Source organism: Cheilinus undulatus, linkage group 7, assembly GCF_018320785.1.
Source record: "Cheilinus undulatus linkage group 7, ASM1832078v1, whole genome shotgun sequence".
Taxonomy (NCBI): Eukaryota; Metazoa; Chordata; class Actinopteri; order Labriformes; family Labridae; genus Cheilinus; species Cheilinus undulatus.
In genome coordinates, this window is record NC_054871.1 from 50859829 (window position 1) to 50871104 (window position 11276).

The following is an 11276-nucleotide window of genomic DNA, read 5'->3' on the forward strand; positions in this document are numbered from 1 at the left end:
CAAAAATGACTGGTGATTGTTCTAAACATGTATAGGTTCACATTTCAAATGTCAAATCAAAACTTCATGAGCAATAACAAAATTTCTTCTCATAAAAGCCATGAAAAACAAATCCATTTATGTGTTTTTCTTCTTTTAAACTGCTGACAGTTTCATATAATGTGCAATAATCATTAACCAGATGTTGAAAAGTCAAGTTCAAGTACTCCTGGGAAAAGGGACCAAAGCTCTCAGACTTAGGGCATTTCCTGACTATTTTACAGCCATAATAACAAAATATGTCCAAATCGCCATTTTTAGACTCAGTAGCTGAAGGGTTTAGCTTATCATTTCGACTTTTTTCCATCTCATAATGATTCATTATTCATTATTTGCATATTTTACTTCCTGTGAAAATGAGGTTGACAGTTTATGGCTAAATGTTGACTTTCTTAGGCTCTTTAGGTTAGGCCTAAATTCAGAATCCGTGATTGACTTTGACACTGCTGGCCTAACTAGTCCGCCCTCTCATTGGAGCAAATCTAGACTCAATATGAGTTTGACACCCCTGCATTAACCCCTTTGACTTTCAGACACTGAGTGATGATGTACTTTTGAAAATAGGCATACATTACATTTCCCTTTCAACAACAGACTGAAAAATAATAAATCCTACATTTGAACCCTGAAATATTTTTTTTTATTTATTTACATAACCACATACACACATATGAACATCTTGAATCCTGGCTGTAAGAGATTAGATCAGGTAATCTAATCCTGGCTTGAATCTTCCCAAGATTTTATCCTGTTAAAAATGATCATGATTTGGTAATCAACTTTTCCTTTCAGGGATCAGGTAATGCAGCTCAGTTTACCAAAGAAAAACTGAATCAGATCCCCTGATGTTTATTAGGATCCAGTTTTTCTTTGACTAAAAAGGAAAAAGTGAATTTGATTATTAGATCCTTGGTGGACAAAACAGCAAACAGAATCTGGATCATTTTAATCCAGTTTAAACCTTTCTCTAATCGAGCTCTTGCTGCTGATTTAATCCTAATCCAGTTCATTCTCCAAACTTGAGCTGCCTCTCCTTCTCTAACCCGTGCAGCTCTTTGGCTCGGTTCTTCAGCTCCTCCGCTCTCTTCTCGTCTCTCTCTGTTCCGTCTCCCAGTCTGTACATGCGGCTGGCGTTGGCACAGCCCCACACGTGTCCCAGCTCACAGGCTCTGTTAGCGTAGAGCAGAGCCTTGGTCATGTCCGGTTTCAGGCCTTTGGAGTTTCCTTCGATGTACAGGGCGCTGAGGTTAAAGCAGGAAGGGGCAAAACCTCCGGCACAAGCTTTCTCATAGTATTCTCGGGCGGCTGAGAGGTCAGGTTCTCCCTCCAACGCCCGACCGTCATGAGCTAACAAACCCACATTGTGACAGGCATCTACAGACTTCTTCCCTCCGGCTTTGCAGGATCGTATAAAACATGAGTACGCCGTTTTCAGACACTCTGCCACTCCACCTGGAGAGAGAAGCACACATTCATGTGAGCCACAAGTACAGTCACTCTGACTTCACAACATTATGTTGAAAACATTGCTCCACTAATGTTTTGGCTACATTCCTGCACAGAAATGTGGCCACTGTATTAATGCAATACACAATATTACTCTGCTCATATTTGTTCATCTAATATTTTAAACTCAAAGAAAGAAAGGGTGCCAAAAGGCTTCCAATATTTCAATTTTGTCAACATAAAAAATATGGACAAAAGTATTTGTCCATACCTGGTAATTACTGAATTAATGCGTTTCAATCAGACCTGTGTCCGTGCAGCTTCTATTCATAAACATCAGTGATCCTAAACAGGTCATTCTGAAGAGCTCAGTGACCTCAGCATGGTTCTGGGATGGATGTCACCTTTGCAATAAGATGGTTCATGAAATTTCATCCCTGCTGGATATTCCACATTTAACAGTAAGTGATATTATTGGAAAGTGGAAGAGTGTAGGAATAACAGCAACTTGGCTATAAAGCGGAAGCCCATTTAAAATCACAGAGTGGGGTCAACGACCTCTAAGGATCATGGTGGGCAAAAGTCTCCAACGTTGTACAGATTCCATAGCTGAAGAGCTCTGAACTTCCACTGGCATCAATGTGAACACTAAAACTGTGCAGCTTCATGAATGGGTTTCTATGTCCAAGTCCACTTCAAAGTGTCAGATGGCACGGTGGTGGCAGCATCATGCTATGGGGATGCTTCTCAGCAGCTGCACTATAAAATAAAATTAGTTGAGCTTAAGGAAAAATATGCAGACTTGTTGACTCAAAAATAACAATTAAACTACACTTGATTTTTGTGAGTTTAAAAAATATATTCTTAGTGTAAAGTATTTGTACTAAGTGAACTATTTAAGTATTCACTTCTAGTTTAAATCAATTATCTTAAGTGCTCAAAACTGAGATTCAAATATTAATTTAAGTTTGCAGGACTTAGGCTAACCATCTACTATGAGTGTGCAATACGTAATATTTTAAGTGCACTGTAAACACCAATAAGTTCACAGAACTCAAACTAATATAAGTAACTGCTTACCTTCAAATGTCAAATTGTACTCACTGAAAAAGTTTCTTTTTTAAGTTATCATTTCATCTACAGTGGACTAACTAGTGCAACCATTTGCAACAATGGCTGTTAGTGACCCACTGAACCGGTAGTTGATATTTCATTGATGTCAGTGTGCCATCCAACATTCATTGACATTATTAAAATTAACATCATCCCCCATAGGTGGGACCTCAGTAATTGAGACAGCAACTTCACTCATAGTACATAAAGGTTTAGTGCCCAAAGGCATGCTGGAAAAACTTTGCAGATTTGTCATAACTCGATTAATTTGAGTTATAACAAAAATACCTACATTTTTTGAGTATTGGTCAATTAAAACTTGAAATGAGTTCTATCAGCTCATAAAAATAGACTTGTAATCACTGTTTTGGATTTTTAAGTAAACACAACTGAAATTTAACTACCTTTTCTTAATTTGTTTACACCAAGCAAACTAAAGTAAATTGAGCCCTTTAGCTGCTATGGCCAAGAAGTACAAGTAACTTGTTTATAGTAAGTATTTAGAACAGGTTACAAACTGAGTTAATTTAACTCAATGTTTCTGAGTAAAACTGATGTTGCCGTTTACAGTGTGGTGTTAAGCCTTGGTTACCAACCTGGGGGTCCGGGACCCCTTGGGGGGGGGGGGGCGCCAGAGTGATGGCCTGTCTGCTCTGAGGCTGTTAAAATTTGGGTCATTCAAATGATCTAAAATCATGATAAAACACATGAATGGATCATACCAAAGTTTTCTGGTAATAACACTTGTGTTTTAGGCTATTTCATTTGGCTTTAAATCATGAAAATGATTCAAATCAATATGTATTTTTGACAGTAATAAGCCATTTTTTTTTTCATTTTTTCATAGAAGGTCACAGCTCTTCTCAGATATGTGAGGGGGGGGGTCAATGGAAAAAAGTTGGGAACCACTGGTGGAAAGCAGTGATTCTCAACCAGTCTTGCCTCACGACCCAACACCAACTCCTAATCGAGCAAAATTTCCAAAAATTTTCAACATGTCAAATTTTTTAAATAATGAATGCAGAAGTTTGTATCTCATTTGGAATATACTGAGACAGAAGGAAGAGACAGGACATTATAGAAACCCTTGACAGATATGCACACACAGATTGTACTCTATTTCATTTCCAACTGTAAGGTGTAAATTTTGGATGTAGTCTAGAAATTCTAAACTAAAACATTTAGGCAAGACAGCCAGGTTTGTGTTCCTCAGAAAAGGAGTTAAATATGTTTAGATCTCAAGAAAATTACAAAAATATATTTTTTATCATGGAAATAGAGTCAAATAAATTGTATGAATGTATTTTGACTTTGGTCTTTCATGGCTCCATGACCCACTTTTGGGCCCTGACCCACCAGTTGAGAACCACTGGTGTAAAGCAGACCGACACTGGACTGTGGAGCAGGGGAAGCATGTTCTGTGGAGTAAAAATCATTTCTGTGTTTGGCTGCAACTCCATATTAGAAAACATGTATTTAAATACAATGGTCAGGTGGCTGAATACTTTTGTCCATATAGTGCAACTCAAGTTTCAACTTAGTCTGGAATAATAATGCTGGAATAATTTAACTGCAGTTTTTGGAGGTTTAGAGTGGCGGGTCTTTCTTACAGCCTGGTGTGGTTTCCACACAATCATGGACATTCCCACAACATTCCAGAGCAGAAATTCCTATTTAATTCTTTAGGGTACTTAAACTTAACTTTGCATTCTTTGCATTTTTTGGGAACTGAAAATTGGCCTGGTGTTAAATCGCAGTATTCTGTTTTGTAAACTTCAAATACATTTCTTTTATCACTTTGCGTGGACGTTAATCCTGAACTTAAGAGAGGTAACTGGCCAGGACAGCACAGCTGACTGAAAAACACAAAAACCCAGCTCAGGGTACCATGGGGACTCTTTCCAGCTCTGGAATCTCTCAGGGAGACAGGAAAATCAAAACCATTATGATTGAAAGTTGCTGTGTTACCTTTGCCGGTGATGTGGTATGCTCCCAGTTTATAGCAGCTCTCTCCGTGTCCGTTATTCTCACAGTTGTGTTTCAGCACCTGAGCAGCAGACTCGTAATTCTTCTTCACACCTTCAAGGTAGTCAGCAAGTCTCTGACAGCCTGAGCAGAAAAACACACCACACAGATACTAAAAACACCGGGACAGTCAGGACACCAGAATGATAACATCTGATAGTAAAAATCCAACCAAACCTGCTTGATACAACAGAAACAAATAATGAGTCAGAGACACCTGATATAGGGTAACTTCCTGTTTTTTATTGATAGAAATTAAGAATTGAGAAAGGTAAACTCCACGCTTTTTAAATTGTAGAAAATCATTGACAACATTTATGTAAATTGAGGTTTTAAAAATGTTTTTTAACCTTAAATTTCATGTGTTTCAAAACAATCAAACATCTATTATTTTAGTGATCAGTGTTAACCACAGAAGGTTCAGGACCTTCAGTCATAAACTAAACCACATGAGAGAGAGAGCTCTCTCTTAAATATGTTGACAACATTTGGTAAGGTGGGTGAAACTGGTGAGTAGTCAGTGAAATCCCCACTCCTCACCAGCTCTTTAAGTGTTGTCAATGTATATCTCTGATTTATCCATCCCTCCATCCATTTTCTGTACCATTTATCCCGTTGGGGGTCCTGGAGGGCTGGAGCCTATCCCAGCTGTCATTGGGCGAGAGGCGGGGTACACCCTGGACTGGTCGCTAGTCAATCACAGGGCTGACATATAGAGTCGGATAACCAGACACACTTACATTCACACCCACAGCCAATTTAGAGTCACCAATCAACCTGATGAGCATGTCTTTGATGGTGGGAGGAAGCCGGAGTACCCGGGGAGAACCCACGCATGCACGGGGAGAACATGCAAACTCCACACAGAAAAGCCCTGACCAGGAAGAGAGCCAGGAACCTTCTTGCTATGAGGCAACAGCACTAACCCCTGTGCCGCCGTGCAGCCCATCTGCAATTTAGAACTTATAAAAAATCATTAAAAAACAAAAATTGCCCAATACTGAATGCCTTATAATTCTGTTCTTGTTGCAGTGGTACCAAACAAGTCCCAGTGTGATTCTATCTTTCTTAATATGAATGCTGTTTGAATAAAATTACATTAAATTATAAAAAGCCTAATTTAGACTCATCCCTTGCAGGTTCCTCTCACTTTTCCTTTGCCAACTGTCTTAATCGAGGAAAAACAGAGGCAACTTTTGGACAAGTGAGTTGAACTGGTGAGGAGCCAGTCTAAATAATATACTTTTTATTTAATTTAATTTTATTCCAAGAGGATTTGAATTGGTAAAAATAAGATTGTACTGATTCATTTTCAATACCAGAGCAACAAAATAGAAGTATTATACTCTCAGTGCTGGGCAATTTTTCATTTTAAATGGTCATAAGTTTTAGGGTACTCCTGCTAACCATCTAAATCACACCAATACATGGACAACACTTGGAAAAGTCAGAACTGGCGAGGAGCAGGATTTCTCTCAGTACTGGCCAGTTCTTCCCATTTTACTGAAAGTTGCCAGGGTTCTTATGCAGTTTAGAGAGTGCTCACTCTTTCTCCACTCTCTCTCTTTTGGTTAACATATGACTAATGATAAAAATTCTGTATTTAAAGGGGACATATTTTACCAGGGTAACCCACTGAGCTATCCAGCATTTCAGCTACAGCTGAGAGGAAGATAAGGAGAGGAGCGGGAAGGGCCAACCAAACCTGGGGGCGGATGCTGATTCACCACATGAGGTCATGAGGGGAAAATACAAGAACAGCTTGTTTCAGCACACATTTTCTGAAAGATGGAGAAAGGGGTCTAGTACGAGAGGGTTGTGGACATGTTTTTGTTAGAAAAGCCTTAAAAAGTGATTTTTGCACAATATATCCCCTTTAAATCTCACTGATTTCTACAAAATGAAGATTGAATCATGCCAGAGCACATGGTCTTGGATGGAACATTTTGGCAACCACATTACTTATGGGGACGTGGTCAATGTTTTTGCACAATTTTGAAAGCATGTAAAAGTATGTATGCAAATGTTTGGAAACTAAAAACAAAAATTTCCCAACTTTGCCCGTCTTATATTTATGTTTCCCTGGTATCAGAAAGAATTCAATATGGGTTTATTTTTGAGGGGGGACTGTCTAAAATCTACAAATACATTGGCAACTTTTGGAAGAGTGGGTAGAACCAAAGGAATGGGTCTAAATTAAATATTATTCAAATAACATTTATATACATAAAAAACAATTTTTTTAAAATTTTTTAAAATTATTTTTAATATTCAGAAGTTGCAAGCAGACGCCTTCATGCCATCTAAACTGTACGAATATATTGATGACATTTTTACTCACTACTCAACAGTTTTACCCACTTTCTTTAAAAAAGTTGTTAAAATATTGTGACATGAAGATATTGCTCTCTCTCAGTTGGTTAAAAATTTGACTTAAGATTATAAAGTTTCTGGGTTTTGACACCACCAGTCATTAGAACAATGTGGATTTGATTTTTTTTTTTTTTTTTTTTTTGTCTGTTTGTTTTTTGTTTTTTTAAAAGGAAACTCTAAGTGGGTAGGAAATTTTGGTTACCTCAATGTATGGAAATATTACCAGAGTTTTTGCACAATGTAGACAGCATGTAGAAGTTTGTATGATTTTTTTACAATGAAAAAATACCCTATATTGCTTGCATTGGACTTCTGTTGTTGTTGCTATAGAATCAAACTGGTTTCAGTATGACTTTTACCCGACTAATATTAGAGTTTTAAATCCTGGTATTGTGACAACCATTTGTTATTTCACTAAAAACATAAATATTGAGATAAATCATATGTGTCTGTATGTGTCACCCAGCTCTAGTTCATTCCTCTACTACACAGGTGTCAAACTCAAGGCCCAGGGGCCAAATCCGGCCCGTGGTGCAGTTAAACCCGGCCCACCAGATCATACAATATTTTTATCATAACTGACCTACCAGTATGAGATCTGCAGATTTCCTCCAGTATAAAAATGTAAACTTAACCTCGATGTTTTACAATATCCTTGCTGAGTCATAACAATTAGAAAAAGTAAACAGTAAAAATAATTTGATAAAAAGTCAGGAACGTGGGGAAGAAATTTGTGTTTTTACCTTTTCTCTATATTTTCAATTTTGCATCTCACAGTTATGACTAAAGGTTATGGTTTTGACTTTTTATTTAATATTTTAACCTTTGCATCTCATAACTTTGACTTTTCATCTCATATTTTCACCATTTAAATTAATAATTTTAAATTTTAAATCCTATTTAGACATTTTAAAGTCATGATTTTGACTCATATCTCATGTTTGACCTTTAACAACTCCTAATTTTAATTTTTATCTCATTTTTTTACCTTTTAAAATCATGATTTTGACTTTTATCTCACATTTTGACATCTTTCAACTCCTAACTTTAAATTTTATCTCAATTTTTTTACCTAAAAAACTCATGATTGTTAATTTTATCTAATTTTTTTACCTTTTAAAATCATGATTTTGACTTTTATCTCTTTGACCTTTTTCAACTCCCAACTTTAACTTTTATCTCTTTTTTTAACCTTAAAAACACATGATTTTTTAAACATTTTATTTCATATTTTGACATTTGAAACTCGTGAGTTCAATGTTAACCTCATATTTTGACTGTTAAAATTATGATTTGGAATTTTATCTCTGTTTTTTACTTTTAAAATTTAAGGTATCAATCTTCTGTCTCATATTTTGCCTTTTAAAAACATTATTTTGACTTTAAATGTCATGTTTTTACCTTTGAAACTCATAAGTTTGACTTTTTATCTCAGATCTTGAGTTTTTAACTTAGCATGTTCACCTTTTAATCGCAAAATCATTCATCATCTGTGCCAAGGTTTTTACCCCCATAATTTATTTATGGTTAAAATAACGTTAACATCTTATGGTTAAACATCGACCCTGTTAGGCCCTCAGGTTAGACCCGGGTTCAGAATCCGGCCCCTGCTGTGACTGAGTCTGACACCCCTGCTCTGCTACATACCGTCCAATAAAATAGATGTTTAACGTTTGAAATTAGCAGTCAATAAAATAACAGATCGTACTGATTCTAACATGCAGTACAGACAAGTACAGAATTATCGGACTTTTTTACAACCCTATGAAAAATCATTTATAAAGTCAGCACGTGCAGCAGGTGTGCAGTGTGTCAGTGTTACCTTCAGGGTCCCTCTCTTTGTAACACTGGAAGCTGTACTCCACCCCCAGATTATCCAGAAACTGCTTCACCTCCTTCTCGTCCTCAAAGTTGATCAGCCCGGCCATCCTTCTGCTCTCTGGGTTTATTAAATATAAAATCACCGGGATTTATCTAACATTAAATCACCTTAAAACTGAGCCCTTCATCCAAACACCCGCTGTGACCTTGGTCAATAAATTAACCGGCGATGGTTTCAATATTTCTCCTACGATCCGCAATCGATGCAGGTGATTATCGCACCATATGGCTTTGAAAAACGCGTTATAATCACTTTAAACTCTGTTTCTAAGCAGACAGATCACGCCGCTCAAGCTCTCTTCCTACTTTTGTAATCGTCCTCCCTGGTGTCACGGTGCAATCCGTGGCCGTGTTAACTGGTGACTGTATGCAGGAATGCGTCTTCTTCTCCTGCTGGGTTTCAGAGTTAGGGCACATTACCGCCACCCACAGGCAAATAATTTATTAAACGTTTTACCTCCGTTTCGCCAACCAGGTTATCTACGTAGATTTGCGGCTTGGTGTATATAAATTTACCATTTTGATCAAATACATATACAACTCTATTTAGATAAACTTCCAACCTGATTTTTGTCAAATTTCGTCCCAATCCAAGTAGAAAAATGTATCCATGCGTTTGTATTCACCAGGTTAAATTACTGTGATGCACTTTAATGCTGGACTACCGAAACAATCAAAGGCTCCAGCTGCCAGATGATCTGGCCTTTCTATTGCCTTTAAATGCTTCCCACTGTTTAATTTCTATGTCTTGTGTCTGATATGATTTTTTAAAGCTATCTTAAAGTGTTTTTATGATTGTGGAAATAACTGTTGATACTTTTAAACCCTCAGTGTAAAGCAGACTGCGCTTCCCTGAATGAAATCTAAATAAAGCTGCTTTACAGTGTCGTTGATGTGTTTCTAGTAAATATTCTTCAACCTGATAAGTTTACGTCTTTAATGCATGTCTTTAGATATACAACTTTAACACAGTAAATTTACAACTTCAGTAAAATGAGGACAAAAATGTTGCAGAATAACGAGTTTATATTGCTTTGTTGCGATTACTTAAGCGAAAGTAATGACTGAAAGCACACATTAGCAGAGCTTTGACCTGGACGGCTCTAAGAACATAATAGATTTGACATTTTAATCTTGCAGATTCAATACCTTTACACCTGTTAAATCATACCTTCAATTTAAATAAATAATGGCATTATTAATGTAGATTTTTATCTTGTCAGATCACAATTGAAATCAGATAAAGTCAAGATTTAATTGGCATAAAATTATTAGTTTACTCCAATACCCCAGTCTTTATTCACTATCATATACATGTAAGGCTTAAACCTGGTAAAAGGAGATTTGATGTTATAAACATTACTTTCACAAAAATGCGCAACTTTAACCTTATAAAATCATGCTTCTGATCTCTTTGAACGACTTCATTCATGTAAGAGTCATTTTTTTAATTCCCAAAGTAAACAGACCTACTTTTATCCCAGTATCTTGCGGTAGTCCAGCTTGTTTCTCGTTGGAATTCTCGGCAGGTCAGGCAGAGAGGAGGTGTCTGATTTCAGACCCTGAAAAAGGACCTACATGGTGTCTTCTGATGGTTATAAAACAGAGACTGATAAAGGTAGACCAGAGAAACTACCAAAGAAGAGTGGAAGAGTAAGTCTATTTATGTTGTATATATATTATATTATATTGTTTTATTATATTTAAGAATTATTTATAAAATAAATAAATGAAATATAATACTAATAATAAAAAATAATACAGATTAACAATAGTTTCTTTATCATTGTTCACATATTTATTTATTTTTAAATTTATTTATTCATTGATTCATTTTTTAATCAATTATATTCTATATAATAATGATGCAGTGTACTGGTGTGTAAGTGTGTGTATGTGTGTTGTGTGCCCCAGCAATGTATGAATGTTTCTTTTTCTGATCCTGAGCAGTTATGTTGCTACAACATGCTATTTTGATTGAATGTGAAAATGTAAAAAAAGGTCAATAAAAAATATTCCAAAAAAAAAAAAAAATTATATATAAAATATGAAGTATCAGTGATGTATCAGTGATGTATTTAGCAAGGTTATAATCGTTCTGGATTTTTATTAGTTTTAATTTTTATTTCTTTTTCACTTTCTGAAATCAATTTCAGTTTAACTTTAATTAGTTTTTACTGCTGGTTTGTTAGTTTAGTTTTTATATTGCAAAAAGCTTCATTTTAGTTTCTTTTTATTAGTTTTAGTATAAGTTTTGGGTTTTTATGATACATGTCAGGGCTGAGCGAACATCATACATTTTTAAAAACATATTCTAACAGGCTACTCTTCAGTTATTTCATTTATTTAAAGGTGATGTTTGACTACAACTTCAGGCATAAAACTAGGTTGATTTATTG

The 11276-nt window shown here is 36.0% G+C and overlaps 1 protein-coding gene across 1 annotated transcript; it reads right to left on the reverse strand.

Moving 5' to 3' along the window:
- Positions 1–267: 267 nt before the first annotated feature.
- On the reverse strand, positions 268–9217 carry LOC121512364 (cytochrome c oxidase assembly factor 7). Its single transcript, XM_041791599.1, has 3 exons — positions 8819–9217; positions 4567–4707; positions 268–1491 (listed from the first exon to the last, which is right to left on the reverse strand). The coding sequence occupies exons 1-3, from the start codon at positions 8922–8924 to the stop codon at positions 1046–1048; spliced, it is 693 nt and encodes a 230-aa protein (XP_041647533.1). The 5' UTR covers positions 8925–9217; the 3' UTR covers positions 268–1045.
- Between the last annotated feature and the right edge of the window lie 2059 nt (positions 9218–11276).